This window comes from Pimephales promelas, chromosome 1 (genome assembly GCF_988280905.1).
Source record: "Pimephales promelas chromosome 1, fPimPro1.hap1.1, whole genome shotgun sequence".
In the NCBI taxonomy this organism is placed as follows: Eukaryota; Metazoa; Chordata; class Actinopteri; order Cypriniformes; family Leuciscidae; genus Pimephales; species Pimephales promelas.
The window spans coordinates 48770014-48787686 of NC_142769.1; the positions used below are offsets into that span (position 1 = coordinate 48770014).

Below are 17673 nucleotides of genomic sequence, written 5' to 3' on the forward strand. Positions count from 1 at the left end.
AGCACTCGTGTCTGTTTCACCAGCTGTACCACAACCGGGTCGAAAAAAAAAAGTCTCACGTGAGAACTCCGGTCTTGCACGTGTGGTGTCGCGCGTTGTTTCCTTTTCATATCTCACGCGTGTTTGTTGTGAAATGTAGTTTGCGTGCAGCGTGCTAGACAGAGTCTGTCGGCGATTTTTCTAAAGTCATGCAGTGTGAAACCTTCTGTCGCCGATCCATCGTCCAGTGTGAACACAGCAGTGACTGAATGCTGGCCAAGATAGTCATGCAGTGTGAAAAGAGCAGCGAACTGACTACTTTGAAAATCGTGCAGTCTGAAAGAGCCATAAGTCACAGACGCAGTTAACACATCTTCAAGTAAAGAAACGAAATTATCTTACCAGGCCTGTTGCCACTCTCTCTTATTGATGTCTCGGATTTGGAAATTAGCTGATGATCAATAAAATGCCGCTCAGATCTGTTGCTTTTGGTGGCGTGCAATCCATTAAATCTGCATATAACGCAGGAGGTGAAGATCGGATTTATATCCGTTTTGCAAAAACACATTTATGTGGCCAGGTGTAAATGGAATCAGTACTTATTATCCGGATAACTTATCTGGATACAGATCGCATTTTAATACCAGGTGTAAACGGGGTCTAGTTGACGCGCTTACCGTGGTCGATTTGGCTTGATTGAAGAATGCGACGAAGCTTAAAGTTCGGTTTTCTTCTCCGTTGTGAGAGATTTATTGGATTTACACAAGGATTTCCTTTTCCATAACGGAACAGTATTCAATCTTCACCAACACTTTCACATTACAAACATTTAACCACAGCCTCGGTGGCGGTCAAATACTAGTTTGCCCTTTTCCCTCTGGCAACACCTGTCCTTGATTACAGCTAACCTCCTAAGTAGATAAGCCCCAATTGATGTGCCATAACCCTAGTGCCACCTAATGGCCAAACCTGGACATAAACATTGAAATGGCTCCTAGTCACTACATAGCAAATGATTTTAAAAGAAAAAATCATGGCTTTTAGTGAATAAATCTGCACTGTAAAAATTAATACACTTTATCTAATCAATAAAATTGTGGCAACAGATTACAAGCAAATAATTAATCAAATTAATTCCAGCTAGTTAATCATTTAAAATCAGTAAAGTTTACACCCAAAAAAAATAACAGACAGACGTCAAAGATTAAATAAGAACTATTTATATTATATTGCCAACATTGATGTTAACAAGCAGAATTACTGAAGAAGAAACCCCTAATTTTAAAACAAACCTAAAACAAACACCATAAATGTGCGTTTTTTTGGTTTGTTTGTTGTTGCTGTAAGTTTTACTCATTTTAAATGGTTAACTTTTAAGGAATTAATTTAATTAATTATTACTCACTTCTAATTTGTTAAATTTAATTAATAATATTGCTTGTAATCTGTTGCCAAAATTGTTTTGATTAGAGAAAGCGTATTCGTTTTTACAGTGTGTATGATGTAGAACTTATTTTTGTAATTATTATACCCTTCAAACGATCTCACATGTACAATTTCAGCTCATCAATTATTATTACGCAGATTTTAAATGAGTATACGTACAGTATATAAAGATATATAAACACGCTTTAGAATCAATACATGAAGCTATAAACTGACATGTGAGCTTGTTCAATTCTCTCTATACCTTTATCAACTGTAAAAACTAAATTCACAACTTTTACTTGCACCGATATACAGTAACGAAACTTTCTTTTAGTTGACCTCTTCATAGACAGCTATTTTCATCTTGCTGTGTAAATTTGTTTAAATTCGTAATATTTTAATACTTTTATTTGATAAGAGAATTGCGCTACTTCTCTCGCGAGAAAATAATTTCAACGAGTTTTAAAAGAGTTTCACTCGTGATTGGCTGTTATGTAGCGAACCATAAACTCGAGGTTTAGCGATACTGAAATATAGACACACCAGATGACCATCAGACTGTTTTTTATTAAGGCAATAGATTAAGACAATCAACTAATCGATATCACCATATACTTCCACCAAATGATTAATCACAGTACAATGAAACAATACTTCTGTATTACACGTTTTCAGATTTGTTTCTTTAAATATGCAAATGAGGCATTATATATAAAAAAAAATATGAATTTGGATACAATTCCGAATCAGAGATTTTGGATTTCTCTTTTCATGAATCAATGTCAATAAGCTGGGGAAAAAATTCCCTAAATCTTATATAACTCTATATATTATATATTATATTAAATGATTAAATTATACTGTTAAGTTTGGTAAAAGTAAACTTTTGTTTTGTTTTGTTGATAAAACAGCCTTTAAAGATACGTATCGCAATTGAAATTCACAGATGCAAATCGATAAAAGGAAATAAAATAAACACTAAAATGTCTATTTTGCATGTTTTATTTTCACTAGTCTGAAAGAAGAAAGGCCAAAATCTCCAAAATTGTGCCTGAAAAAAATGGATTTGCTTGTAAATGGATCAAATACAACGGTGTAGGTCTAATGTCACAGAGAACAATGAGAGTCATTTCATTTGTAACAGTGCAGAAAAATGGAGGGCCTTCAATTTGCTCGACTGTTGATGAATGTGACATTTTGCTCACGGACATTGATTTCCCGGGATATCTGACACCAGGAGCAGATCCCACAGAAGGTGGAGTACACACAGTCTTTGCAGAGAGAGTCCTAGAGAGAGAGACACGATGAGTTCTCGGGATATTAAACAGTTTTAGATGTAAGAACTGGCTTTAAAACAAACCTGGATCCCATAGCGAGTGCGCACGGACACCCGCATCGCCAGCGTTATCGGAGGAATGCATCCTCCGAACCCGTCCAGCAAAGGCAGACACAGACACTCGCCGTGCTTGCGAGCCGTCATACACGCAAAACAGGGGAAGCACCAAAATGAAAAACAACCTACGAAATAACATGACCGTTAGTGATGATGAGAGAATCAAGATGCGGAAGAGTTGAACACATCTCACATTTGTTTGACCATTTAACCAAACGGTTGAGCACATTTTGAGTCACTATATTCTATTGAGAGGAGTACCTAACTTAAAGGAGTAGTTCACTTTTAAAACAACTTTTGCTGATAATTTACTCACCCGCATGTCATCCAAGATGTCCATGTCATTCTTTCTTCAGTCGAAAAGAAATTAAGGTTTTTGATGAAAACATTCCAGGATTTTCTCCATATAATGGACTTCAATGGGAACCAAACGGTTCAAGGTCCAAATGAGAGTTTCAGTGCAAACTGTTCAAAGGGCTTTAAACGATTCCAGACCATGAATAAGGGTCTTATCAAATAAATAAATTACAAAGTTTAAGTTTTATAAGCACAAATGCTCGCCTTGCTCTGTTCTGTGATGCGCGTTCGTGACTCTCCCGTTCGAACTCGTTTATCAAAATGAACAAATCTTTTTCCGAGTCATGATTCAAAGGGTCCTAGACAAGACGCTTGTTCATCGTCTGGTGTCGTTTAAAGCCCGTTGAACAGTTTGCACTGAAACTGTCTTTTGAACCTTGAACCGTTTGGTCCCCATTGAAGTCCATTATATGGAGAAAATCCTGGAATGTTTTCATCAAAAACCTTAATTTCTTTTCGACTGAAGAAAGAAAGACATTGACGTCTTGGATGACATCGGGGCGAGTAAATTATCAGCAAAAGTTTTTTTTAAAAGTGAACTACTGATTGAGCCATCTCTATCATCTGGTTGAGGTATATTATGCCAAAAAATCCACTAGATGTCACAGTGTCAATGAAAAGCACTTGTCACAACACTTCTAACAGGGATGTCAGAAACAAATAAATCACCCCAGCAATGTTTAGAGTGTTGTCTGTATGGACCAACAATAATGACCCAACGATCCAATCATGTCCTGCCCTACAGTTTTTCTTGTTTGAGAAGCAGATTCACTCGGATATGCATCAGATAAGGAAGAGTTTTGCGTCTCCTGCTCAGTTTATAAAGAATGACAGACTTAATGTACAGTAATTACAGTAAATAGTGGTTACACATTATCCCTTATTCTGGCACACCTCCGGAGAACATTTAATACACATGTTTCAGTGATGTACAATGATGATGTGTTGGCAATACTGTTGTATAGTTACAACGTGACATATATACTGACACACCAAAATCAACAACACTGAGCGAGAGAGAGAGAGAGAGAGAGAGAGAGAGAGAGAGAGAGAGACACTCACACTCTGGTATGTCCTCAGTGCAGTCACAGATTCCAGAGCTCCACTGGTTGGAGGTGTGTGACATGACGAAGGCCTTTGGCTGTTGAGAGGTCATCCTCTTTATTTTGCCGAATCCTTCAACAGACACAAGAACACAAACACATATGAGTACATGCACTGCAAAAAATAAAAAATAAATAAACATAATAAATGTCCTACTTTTTATGGTTTTCCATATCGAAACATTCTTATCAAGGTACAGTACATGCAGATATAAGTCTTGTTTTCTTAAAAAACTGCAACAACAACATTAAGAGACTTAAAATGTCACTGAAAATATCGCCCTTTATACTTTAATCTACTCATTCCCCACTTTATCTTTTAAAGTTAAGTCACATAATTGCAATACGTTTTTCACAAAATAAATTGTTATCTTAAAGGAGTAGTGTCATCCAAGACGTCCATGTCTTTCTTTCTTCAGTCGAAAAGAAATGAAGGTTTTTGATGAAAACATTCCAGGATTTTCTCCATATAATGGACTTCAGTGGGAACCAAATGGTTCAAGGTCCAAAAGACAGTTTCAGTGCAAACTGTTCAAAGGGCTTTAAACGATTCCAGATGATCAATAATGGTCTCAATAATCGCTCATTTAAAAAAACAAGAAAGTTTAAGTTTTATAAGCTATAATCGTCACAAGGGCTCATCACAGAACAGAGCAAGGCAACCATTTGAGCTTATAAAACTTAAACTTTTTTTTTTTATCGTCTGGAATCGTTTAAAGCCGTTTGAACAGTTTGCACTGAAACTGTCTTTTGGACCCTGACCCGTTTGGTTCCCATTGAAGTCCATTATATGGAGAAAATCCTGGAATGTTTTCATCAAAAACCTTAATTTCTTTTCGACTGAAGAAAGAAAGACATGGACATCTTGGATGACATGGGGGTGAGTAAATTATCAGCAAAGGTTTTTTTAAAAGTGAACTACTCCTTGAAGAATGTGCTGAATTTACATTTTTTTGATGTAAACAAACTCGAAACCTTTATTTTTAAACAATACCATAACAACCTTTTTTTTTTTTTTGGTTCCCCAAAAAAACCTTTCAGCGAACAGTTCTTAAAATAACCTTTTTTCTCTTCGTTTGAAGATTATTATTTTAAATCTGTAGAGTTTTCCACTTTGTGGAATGAAATAATTCCATTGATGTTCTTCACACAACCAGAACCTTTATGCTTTATTAAGTACCATCTATTTTTCATTAGCATCAGCACAAAAAAGCCCATTGAAAACCCTGTCATATGGTGATTTATCATTTTAAACAACAGTAGTGTTCCAGTGTTGTTTTAAAGACAGGTTATTCTTGAAAAACTAAGCTAGATAGGCTATTTAAATAAGTGCATAGAGACACACAGAGTGTTTAATGGATTATGCAATCAGGTCAGAATCACGCAAAATTAAATAGTCTTTTTTGTGGTTTATTTTTTTTGTTATTATTTGAAAATCGTACAATTTTATGGTTTAAATTATTATTATCTAGTCATCAACGAACTCCATGCAGTTCAAACCCCTGTTTGTGAAACCCTGATGTAATATAACATTTAATGCACTTTACTTCATTTTTTTTTTTTTTCAATTTAGTACAAAATTATCCTAAACGAGTCAAGGCTAAAAGTTATGTTAAAAGTAATCTAAAAGCAGTCAGAATTATACTACAACTGCAATTTTTAACATGTAATTTGGACCAACACTCTAAACAATGCTGGGTTGTTTTAACCCAAATTTGGGTCAAATATGGACAACCCAAAATGTTGGGTTAAAAATGTAATTTCAAACTTTAACCCAACTTCCACTGTCCACTTCCAACTTTAAATTTTTGAATTGCATTTTTAACCCAACATTTGGGTTAGTCCATATTTGACCCAAATTTGGGTTGATACAACCCAGTATTTTTTAATCTAACTAAAATTGAACAATCTCAAAAACTGCACTTACTGTACCTGAAGACGAAAGACAGACTTGTGTTCGTTCACCAAATGATGGAGATCAGCTGTTACACTGAGTAGGTGTGCATCTCTTTTAAAGCGCTTCCTCAAAGTCACTGGTTATGATGCGTCACACCCGTGACCCTCCACCTAAAATTCCATCATCATCTTGGCATAGTTTCACCTGAGAATGAAGACTGTATTGTTTAGCTGGTCGCATGTGTTCAACATTAACGACTGAGTAAACCTCTTTTGGTTTGCTGGTTGCATCAATGTGAAGAAAATCAGCTGTTTCTGCAAGAAAAGGTGTGAATTATTTCCTATTCATTATATTGACGACTACAGTTCATCAACACCTGAACACGTTTCCATTGTGGACTGAGGATTTAGCTTTATCTGAGAAACAAGTTAATAATATTTAACTGTGTTACAGTGTGTTTAAAATAAAGGATATGAAGCAGTTAGTTGTTTTTATTGTTTGTTCTGAGATGATAGCGCGACTGTTTTTGGGTATAAATGAACAACGCCGAACTACACTCTAAAGATGCTGAGTTGTTTCAACCCAATTTTGGGTCATTTATTGAAAAACCCATTGTTGGGTTTCATTTTTAAATTGCATTTTTAATCCAACGTTTGGGTTTGTCCATATTTGACCCAAAATTGAGTTAAAACAACCCAGCTTTTTTTTTTTTAGAATATATTGTTCATCAAAACATGTCAGGCATGAATGCTTTGTAATTGTCATTTCGCACAAGAAATTTAAGGCTTAGGCCTTATCACTGTAAAAAATACTGGGTTGTTTCAATCCAAGTTTGGGTCAAATGTGGACAAACCCAAATGTTGGGTTAAAAGTGCAATTAAAAAAATGTACAGTTGAAAGTGAAAGTTGAAGTTGGGTTCAAATTTGAAATGACATTTTTAACCCAACATTTGGGTTTGTCCATATTTGACCCAAATTTGGGTTAAAACAACCCAGCATTGTTTAGAGTGAAGTGCCTTAGAATAAATCATTACTGATGTGCATCTTGAGAGAAAATAATGGCATTGATGGCTAATCAGTGTGAATTGCTTTCAGTTGAAATAGACGCATTTTAGCCTGAGACTACAGGCTTAAGTTTCTGTAAAACAGCCCGTGCAAGTCTAGCAAGGCCTCTGGGGGTCTAATCTGCATTATAGGGAGCAGTAACATCCGATCCGGTCCCAAACTTAAAGTATGCAAATTGTGGTTGATAATAAATCATATAAAGAGAACAGAAATTACCATAAACCACTGGACTATCAAATAAAAATGTCTTTCGGTCGAAACGAGATTAAGGTGGACTTCAATGTGGTCCAATGTTAGTTTCAGTGCCGCAGCTGCCGCTTCAAAAGTCTCAACAGAGGAATAAGCGTCTTATCTAGAGAAATGATAGGTAATTTTCTAAAAACAATATATATATATATGAAGAGTTCAGATGCAAAGGCCTCTAAGTGCCATTTGAAATTTTCTTCTAGAATGATCATTTTTATCAAGCTTGTTTATTTAAGTTCAGTAATTTCACTTAAATGGCAATGATTATTACCTATTAATTGTTATTTAAGTGAAATTACTGAACTTAAATATACAAGTTTGACAAAAATCATCATTAAAGAAGAAAATTTCAAATGGCATTTAGAGGCTTTTGCATCTGAACTCTTCATATATATATATTGTTATACTTTTCAACCAAAAATGCACTATCTCTGTGTGATGCGACACACATTATATAATAATCACGCAAAAAAGCAGAAGTACGGCGGTAGGGTAAAAAAATCTACATCTCATTTTCTTTTTCAACTTCAAAATTGTCCGACATCATAGTTTTAGCTTTTATTTTTTTTTACTTTGAAACACTCGGTTGGTAATTCCGCCTGTGTGACGGCCTTTTAACGTGATTGCATAATGCATCTGTAAAAGACGAGCATTTTTGGCCTTTAAATGTCATGTCTCTGTCACTCTGGTATTGTATTGTCTTTGTGTGTTCATCTTAGTTTACTCCGAGATGGTAACCGCATTGAAACCCGTCTTTTTAAGACCCGAAACGCTGTTTTAAGTTAATAGCAGTGTCGTGCAAACGGCCCCTCAAATCTTATAAGAACACACTATTCACAGACACGTCCACTAAATAAATAAAATAAAATTCAATGAATAAAAAATTAAAAATAACACGACAGTGAACTCTAATGGACAGTACATCACAACAGTATATCACAGGAGACCATTTTTATCGCCTAATTATACAAAAATATAAAAATGGCTTATTACTATTATTAAACTTTGTTTAGATTATTATAGTTGTATGTAAACAAATGAATTTGAAAAAATGAACCAGTTGAGTGAGTTTGATTATTCAACTAATATTTCCTGGTTTGAAAAAGATAAATCTGCATAGCACAATCTAATGTTTTTGAACAGAGCAGGTCAGACTTGTTAGTGTTACAAGCTAATCTCATCTTTCAACAATTAGTGCTCATTCAGTCTTCCACATCTGTTTATGTTTTGATCTGTGACTCCGCCCACTTCCAAATTCAACACCACCGGGTTGCCATCAAACGTCTGAGTGCTGCCCTCTTCAGGTTGAATGGTGGCTACCGCAGTTTTGGTGGCCTGGCCTGCAAGGCAGGTACCAGTGTGTTGTTTGGATAGGCACAGAGCCATATAGAGAGATCCTCTATAAAGATATACATTTATCTCTATATGGCTCTGGATAGCAGGGCCGGCACTAGCCATTTGGGTGCCCTAAGCACAAATGCTTGGTGGTGCCCCCATACCCCCCACCCCACCCCCCAACCACCCATACCCATGTATTTTAGCATTGACCCTGCATTCAGAAATACAAGACAAAATATTCATGGATTCTACTGAATCATTAACCATCATACAAAAATATTGCACACATTAGTCTTTTATATAATATAGGCCTATGTGTCACTGGAACATTTAAAACTCAAAACTCTATTCTACCTTTAAAAGAGGTCTGATGAGGCACAATATAATAATTCTGTACATAATTTGTAGGGCTGGGAAAAGATTAATCGTGATTAATCGCATCCAAAATGTTTGTGTCTACATTAATGATATAGGCCTATGTGTGTGTACTGTGTATACTTATTTTGTATATATATATATATATATATATAAATGCACATTTGCATGTATGTATTTAAGAAATATTTGTTATTTATATATAAAATATTTTAATTTATATATAATATAAATTATCTATAAATATATACAGTATATACATGCAAATATTTCTTAAATATATATGTGCATATGTGTGTATATTACAAAATAATTATACACAGTACACTCACAGATCATGTAGAAACTTTTATTTTGGGTGTGATTAAGCTTTTCCCAGCCCTAATAATCTAATCTAATAATAATTCTAATTGCAGTTTCACCAACAGATGTCGCCCTTGGGCCTTTGACCGCATTATCCGCATAGAACAACAACGAAAAAACGTATCTAAGCGGTCTTCCTTTTCTTCTCAAACAAACTAACTGCATCTTAAACAGCCCAAGTTGAAAAATTCCCCCGGACCCCCGTTAAAATAAAAGATTCTACATGCTGAGCAAAGCCCTGGATCATTTGCACAACTACTAGCGACGCCCCCCTGGACATGCATACACGAAGCAAGGGCGCCTACAAAACTAACACTTTTATTTAAAACATTGTCTTAACTGCAAGCGAGTATTATCCCGCTGTCTCTTCTTTTCCCCTTTTCCCCCCGACTCTTGGTGCCTTTTCGAGGCCATGTCTGATGTCGATCAGGTGTCTGCCAAATTTGACACTGATTGAGGAACAGACCACTGCAAGGTGGGGAAGGGGGGGCACCAGAGGGAGACTGGCACAGGAGATTCACCTTTTTCTCCAATTTGGTCTAGCCTAGGCATATTGCTTTTGTATTGCTTTTGTATATTAACATGCTTTAGACATATTTTATTTGTTATTTATACTAGTAGCCTATTGTGATGATTTTTCACGACCCAGATTTTTTGGTGCCCCCCCAAGCACTTGGTGCCCTACGCGCAGTGCGTGATGTGCGTGTGCGGAGCGCCGGCCCTGCTGGATAGGCCTATTAAAGTCACTTTCCAAAAGTTGCTAAATAAATTTGAAAAATTGCTAAATTTGTTGCTAGGTGCTTTTTGAAAGAAAGTTCAGTTGGCAACTGAGGAGGAGGCGGGAGAAACAACTTTTTGAATTTGGGCTGATGTACCTATTTCAGCCACTAGCTGTCAATGTTATCTGCGTATTGATTAGAATTGATCTCTGTTCACTGACAAACGCGGATTACGTCAGAGAATGTCTAATTGAAAAGAATTGGCGCTGGCTGGTTACTTTCGGTTTCTGGACTGGCTGCAGTAACATTCTCTGTCCATGCGAGGGCGCTCGCGGTCGAGTGCAGGATGAATGGGAGTCTATGGGGTTTCACCCTCAGGATGTAATTTTTTGTCAAGTAATTTGAAAGTTTCATTCAAAAGGGAGGGCTGAGATAATACACTCAGCTGAAATTGCATTTTTAAGTTCACTTATCTGTTCTAAAAATCCGTTAAAAAATGTGATGACATCACACAATAGCAGAATGCTAGCGTGCTCCGGCCAACAATGGCCTAACCTGTAAGACATCGAAAGGACATAAGTACTCGTTCATTCGACTTTTGGCCTATAATCTATATTAAACTTGCGGATTCAACAATAAAATATATGTTGATTCAATGACAAGCAGGAGAAATAGACACATTTAGCCGTTTAGCCCCATAGACTCCCATTCATTCTGCGCTCGCCCGCGATCACCTCCAGTGGAATTCTAATGGAACTGCAACCAAGATAATACACAATGGGGCTAATCCACAAGTTTCCTACGCCCCATGAGGCCTTGCGTCAAAAGTGGGCGCGACTTCCGTTTTGAAGTAAACAAAGCACGATTTGACATGCTTGACACTCGTTCATTCAATAGTTGACAGTCATTCAAGTTATAGCGATCCAAACTAGCTAACGATGTGGGAACACAACCTCAACGAAATTAAAAAGGGTGAAATAACAGTACCTTTACCCTCCGCAGTAGTTGATTGGCAGTATTATAATAACATTATTAATAATCAATACTCATCAAGGCATGGTGACAGACAGTTGTGCGAGCTGACAAACAATTAAAATAAAAAATACACACTTAGTCATTGTGCTTTGGAGTTTATTCAAAATTATAAATGAATGTGCTGCTTGAATACATTAACTGGCACATTATTCTGTCAACACAGGCTTTGATCCTGAGTTTAGGTGTAACATCAGTAGAGAACAGCCAATCACATGCTGATAGAGTTTATAAAATATTAAGAATTTAAACAAATGTACACACACTGTAAATGATTTCTGTTGTTTTCACAGGATTATACTGTTTTTCTCAACAGTTTCTTACTGTATAATCTATGTACAGTAAGTTACAGTAGATTTAGTTGTTTTCACAGTATTAAATTGTTTTTTCAACAGTTATGTACTGTGCACACAGTTGACAGTATGTTACTGTAGAATTGCAATGCATTCTGGGAAATTATCAGTTACTGTTAATCTAAATACAGCAGTGCATTGACCGCGAAAAACACCACACACAGATCCACGGGTAAAATTGCTAGCCTACTAATGTTATTCTTACATTTAAAATAAAAATGTAGCACTGGTTGACCATTAACAGTCATAATTTATGACATAATTTATGTCAGTGGGGTGAGAGCATGAGACGAGAGCATATTTGACTTTGGAAGAGTTTCTCTGTCGTGTCAGTGGTGCTGCTGTCTTTTCTGCCGACCTGCAACTTCTTCATCTGGTAAGTAATAATTCTTATAATGTGTATGCATACGGATTCTAGCTAATAACTTTAAAGTTATTTAGAATAGCTGACCACGATTTCTATATTCAATTTAATATATTCTAGACATTTTAATAGGCTACTCTTCAATGTAGTCATTTGGGATGTTACTGTAAATTCAAATACATTAGTACGAAATGACCGCGAAAAATATAACCACAACAAGCTGCCATTTTATGAAGAACTCGACTCTTCAGTTCCCTTCCCTCTGTAAGAACACGCAGGCCGTGCATCGCGTTGCTGTCGGTCGGCAACGTTTTCGCCATACATCTGGTTAGTAATTCATATTTTTATGCAAACCATATGAGTTACTTACGTTAACAGATTAACGTTAGAAAGAAGTGGCCGCGGAATGTTCTATAACGTCTGTATGTATAAGTCAGACGCGGATTTCTTTTATGTTGATAGCCTTACTTGATTAAATGTGATTTTATTAACATATATTTCATATGTAACCTCTTATACGGTCAAAATGGTCTAATCATTTTGTTATTTACCACGTTAAGTCGGTGGAAGCGCCTGCACGTTCATTATTTTATGACTTACAGGGGTTAGGAATTGATAATCGATAAATGTATCCTGAAATCGGACATCCAAGGTTAGGATTCGGATTTATTGTTATAAAATTAAAGTGCCGATTCCTCTTATTGATTTTTTTCACGCTTATTTTCGTGTAAATCCTGACCTGGCGTTCAACGTTAACTTAACGTTACCTCAGTGATAAAGTTGGACCGCGGAAAGCGCCCAATGTGTATTTTTGTCCAAAATACAAATGTGTGACATTTACAGTATTTGTTGTGGTCTTTGTTAATCTTTGGTTATCATTAACGACACATATACACGAGGGAGTTAGCCTGGTGTTGAACACTTTACTAGCGAACTTAGAATCAACAACAACAAAAAAAAACCCGGGTCATACCAACTACACAAACTGCCTGGGGGTGTTCCGGTAGGAACCATTCACTGCATATACTACAGTATTGTCGGCTATAATATCATTGTTTTTTTTTTTTTTTTACTATGTGTAAACTGACATGTACTCATTTGAAGGGAACGATGCCTTGTCAAGCTTTTTTTAAGTCATGTAACTTAGTATCACACAAGCAAGATTTAGCCTACGTTTTCACGTGATCGTAAATGAATTGATTTTAAACAACAGTCCAACAAACAAGATTTTAGTATTAAGTGAATTACACTTTAGACATCATTTTGTCTGTTTTTGCTGTTTAGCCAAAACAACAACAAAAACGTACTATATTTTAACTGTCTTGTCTGTTCTCCTTTTCCACAGGTGTGAGCTGTGCATGTTAAGAAGACCCCTATCCATCTTGACGACCGATGAATTGTAAATCTAATCTAATTTAATTATTCTATTTATCTAACTACTAACGTTTACCTTGGTCCAGTACTGACCCACTGAGAACATTTTAAACGGATTTTTATCCATCTGTGAATTTTGTCTATCTGCAAGTTGTTTAGAATTGTTGTGTGAAAATAAACGTTACTGTACAGTTTAAGGTTTAATTGCATAAAAGCTTGGATAGAAAACTTCTTATTTCAAAAGTTAGAACATAAGTCTGCATATAAATAATTATTGATACCGTAATGCAAGTTTTTCATGGCACATGTGCATGATGAGGTTGTTTTGCGTTTAGTTTTTTTTTTTAAAAGGACACTGGATAACTTGTCATTTTGTAATACTCATCTGGATTGGTGGTTTACTCGTCAAAGCTTTTATAGTTTATAAGTTTATATGTGTCTCCCAGCCCTGCAAATCTGGTCCCTTAGATAGAAAGCAGCCAAAAACCCTTTAAAATCAGCAACTGTGACCAGTTAGACAGTCTATCTCAAACCAATAGACAATCTTAGACTAGTTTAAGCTGTTTTACCCCAGCAGGGAGTGGGTGGATGAGTTGTTATGAACTATCTTTCTAATAGATTGATCAGATAGCACCCCTTTAATCGTTTCTATTTTACCTGTTCATGATAATTTTTGCATGTATTTATGCATAATTGTTCATGATTGTCATGCATGATTTTTATTGTATTATATTACATTTTTATTATTAATGTATTTAATTGTATTAATGTATTTAAATGTATATTATGTAAATGTACTAATGTGTTTGAAAATACACAATAAACCTTGTGCAGTTAAAGCTTCAATTGTTCTTTTTTCTATTTCCCATTAACAGTTAAAATAATATTTCTACGGATTTTCTACAGGTTACACAGTAGCACTATAAAATAAATACAATAACATTTCATACTATACAGTATTATTAAAAATTAACAGTGTAATTCTGTACTTTAATATGGTAAGAAATTACAGTAAAATAATGTTATTTAATTTGCAGTATGCTTAACAGTACTGTAGTTAGTGTTACGGTAATTTTACTGTTAAATGAAATACAGCAAGTACTGGATAATTGTTGCCAGTAAGTTACTGTTAATTTGACAAGAAATTTTTTACAGTGCAGGAAGATTCGTTGTCTTTTGGGAGGTGATGGAAACTACAGTCGTTGGCAGGATCAGAGACGGGCTCTGGCAGGATCACTCTGATTTCGTTTTCAGCTTATGTTCAAAACAATCACGTTTAAGCCACTGAATTAGTTTAGTCCGGTTATACATACAACCGCGAACAGCACATGTTGCCCCTGAGCTCCGTAACGACATCTCTCATAAAGATTTGCGTCTTTAAATAGTAAAATAATTCTCCGAAAAACAGCTAGCCTCTTCGCTAACTAACACACAAAATACCATTGGAATGCTACTTCCGCCGCCTCACCGGAAGTTTCACCCACTTTATTTTTTACAGGAGCGCCCCTCGGAAACTTGTGGATAGGAAGTGCAAAGGCTCTCCGTTAGACAGGTTCTGATCATGTGACCATTCACCAACACTGGGCATGCGCGTGCTGGTGTAAACGGTGGCTGACGAATCAGTGAAGGACACGTCACGACTGATGACACATAATCATAGAGCCGAGCGTGAGCCTCTGCGCCAGCATTTCTAAACTCCTCCGTTTTGTCCCGTCTTCACTAAAACGCCCTCCGGAGGTTCAAAACGCAAAAAAACGGAGCTGCAGCGTTTCTAAACTCTCCGTTTTAGGTCTTCGTTTTTCCGTTTTAGGCTGGACGGGAGGTGCAAACGTAGAAAAAGGTCTCCGTTTTAAAACGAAACTGTGACGCAGTAGTGTGGACAGGGCCTTACATACTGCACTTCTGAATTTTACTTCTAATGCAAAAAATATGTCAGTCCTTAGTGGAATATTCAATATCAAGCTGAAAAAATGAAGGGCTTTGATATTGTAGACTCTGACTTTTGACTGATCATCTTCTGAGACCAGTTCCTCATTCCATACATTATTTCAATAATAAGTCCAATATAAGTGTAAAAAAGTCATTCGATACTTGTTTGTCATAATAATAATAATAAAAGATCATGACTTTATGACTCCAGTCTGATATTGATCGAGCTCTTTCTTTCTGCAAAAAGCATGATATCTCATAATACATGGTCACGGCGCACTGGTTTGTGTTGTGGGAGTTAGTTTCCAGAAGAGATTTCAGTGAGTTTGGTCTTGAGAAAAGATGCTTATCGCACTTGGTTTTGGAAGAGGGTCATAAGGGTGGAATGTAAGTGTGTGTGTGTGGGCATCAGGTCATGCGTGGATGTGTGTGTGCATGTGTGGGTGCCTGTTTGTGGAAGTGTTTACATGCTTGCATAACCATTGTAAATCCCACGTTGAATTTGAATAATACTGAGAGTAATAGAGGCTTCCAAACAGAAATTCGGTGCAATATATAATATAAGTAATAGTCCCACCATACTAATATAGACGAGTGGGGCACAACCTTACACTTTTTGACTTTCTCAGTTAGTGGAAATTCACTTGGGGTTGAGAGAATACAGTTTTTACCACATTAATTTCACACATGCCAAGTATACAGTATGTGGTTTTGTTTTTTTGATACAGTGTATACTTTTTTTCTTGATTTTCTCCTGGAAGTGAATGTGACAACATGCCCCATAGGTGGGGCATATTGTAACATGACCATATGGCAGCTTAAAATGTTATCTTATCTAATAAAAATTATAAAAACAATCATATTTTGTCAATAAAATACAACTATTAACTTTTTCAAATAAAATAATGGCACTTCTGATGCTTAAAAATAAACTATTTTTTGAGTTTGACAATGAACACACCAGAAAACATGGCTATACAGGATGGTTCAAAACATAATAATAACATTGGCTCTCAAATGTCAAATCGTTTTTTGTGTGTGTGTGTGTGTGTGTGTTTATTTAAAAGGAGGCACATCTGATATTATTTTAATCTTAAATATGTTATTCAGTACCATTGCCAATGGTTCAATAAATGCTAATATCTTCCAAAGATTTTTGAATTTTGGCGCAATTTGTTCGGCGCATTTTTTTCTCGATATGGCAACTGTAAAGTTTCGAGTGTAGAGTTTTAAACTGTGTGTTAATTTGTGACCCGCTCACCCCTACGAGAACATATCTCTGAATGCTGTTTTTGTTTCTTGTCACAGTAATTGAACCTTCAGATGTAGTTTACCTCATTTAACGTCATTGCACGAGTGATTTCATTTCACCTCGATGTCGTAACGTTCTCGTTCCGCTGTTCGACACACACAGCCCAACAAGGGTAGACATATGGGGATCCTCCTGTTGCCCTGTTCATCTTTAAAACAAATAAAGGCAAGCACCTGCTGCAAACACACAACGACAACCCAAACATAAACAATTTTAAGCAGGTGTCATTTAGCGTGAGATGCTCCACACCCCCCTCCCCCCAGCATCCATAAAGTCCAGAGTTCCACTTGCCCGTTGCCTTCCCATTTCACTGGCCAGTTTTGGACTGTACCACTCACAGGCAATAGCAGGGGGGTTCTGATCTCTTCACAGTGAAATCAATTCCTGCGCCATTTTAATATTGATATCCAATACTATTACAAACATTTATTGTATTTGATTGTTTAACACACTTAAATCTTTTAAATTCCAGAGAAAAATAGGTTCAAGACAACGAATGATGTTAAATGCCTTATTAATTCAGGAAGAGAGTATTACAATAGTCTTACCAGCAGCCTGGATGAAAAATGATCTCCTGTTGATATTTTATGTACACACACCATTTTATGTATACAGTCCATCGAATTCGTCAGATAAATCAATTATTAAAGGTAGCCTATAAAAACAAAACTGCATGTATTTTGCGGAATAGCATTGTTCAGGTTGTGCTTCATCTCTGTGTGAGTGTGCGGATGAATATGGTTAAACTGCTCATAAAATATTCACTATAGGTTAAAGAGATATAACCAGTTTAGATGGAAACGATCTCAAGCTGACTAATGAGTAATAAAAACATAATCTCCGCACAAGCACAGCCAAAAATATGAGTATTAAATGCAATTTGATAATCAAATGTGTCTAATTCAATTATTGGTCTAATTGAATTATAAAAAAAAATTATAATGATAATGTATAAATAATAACAGTATTTCCTTGCAAAATACACACTCTAAAAAATGCTGGGTTGTTTTCTTTCAGTCTACTTTTTAATTATCATTTTATTCATC

General features: G+C 36.0%; 1 protein-coding gene across 4 annotated transcripts; it reads right to left on the minus strand.

Annotated features, from left to right (window-relative positions):
* Positions 1-1954: 1954 nt before the first annotated feature.
* ponzr5 (plac8 onzin related protein 5) lies at positions 1955-17481 on the minus strand. 4 transcript variants are annotated; one of them, XM_089131024.1, is made up of 6 exons: positions 17176-17481; positions 16650-16803; positions 6188-6361; positions 4220-4333; positions 2768-2925; positions 1955-2694 (listed from the first exon to the last, which is right to left on the minus strand). In XM_089131024.1, the coding sequence occupies exons 4-6, from the start codon at positions 4311-4313 to the stop codon at positions 2572-2574; spliced, it is 375 nt and encodes a 124-aa protein (XP_088987150.1). In that variant the 5' UTR covers positions 4314-4333; positions 6188-6361; positions 16650-16803; positions 17176-17481; the 3' UTR covers positions 1955-2571. The 4 variants fall into 4 exon arrangements, with proteins under 4 accessions (XP_088987150.1, XP_088987152.1, XP_039514323.2 ...); XM_089131026.1 differs by lacking the exon at positions 16650-16803; XM_039658389.2 differs by lacking the exons at positions 16650-16803; positions 17176-17481 and having other exon boundaries at positions 6193-6990.
* Between the last annotated feature and the right edge of the window lie 192 nt (positions 17482-17673).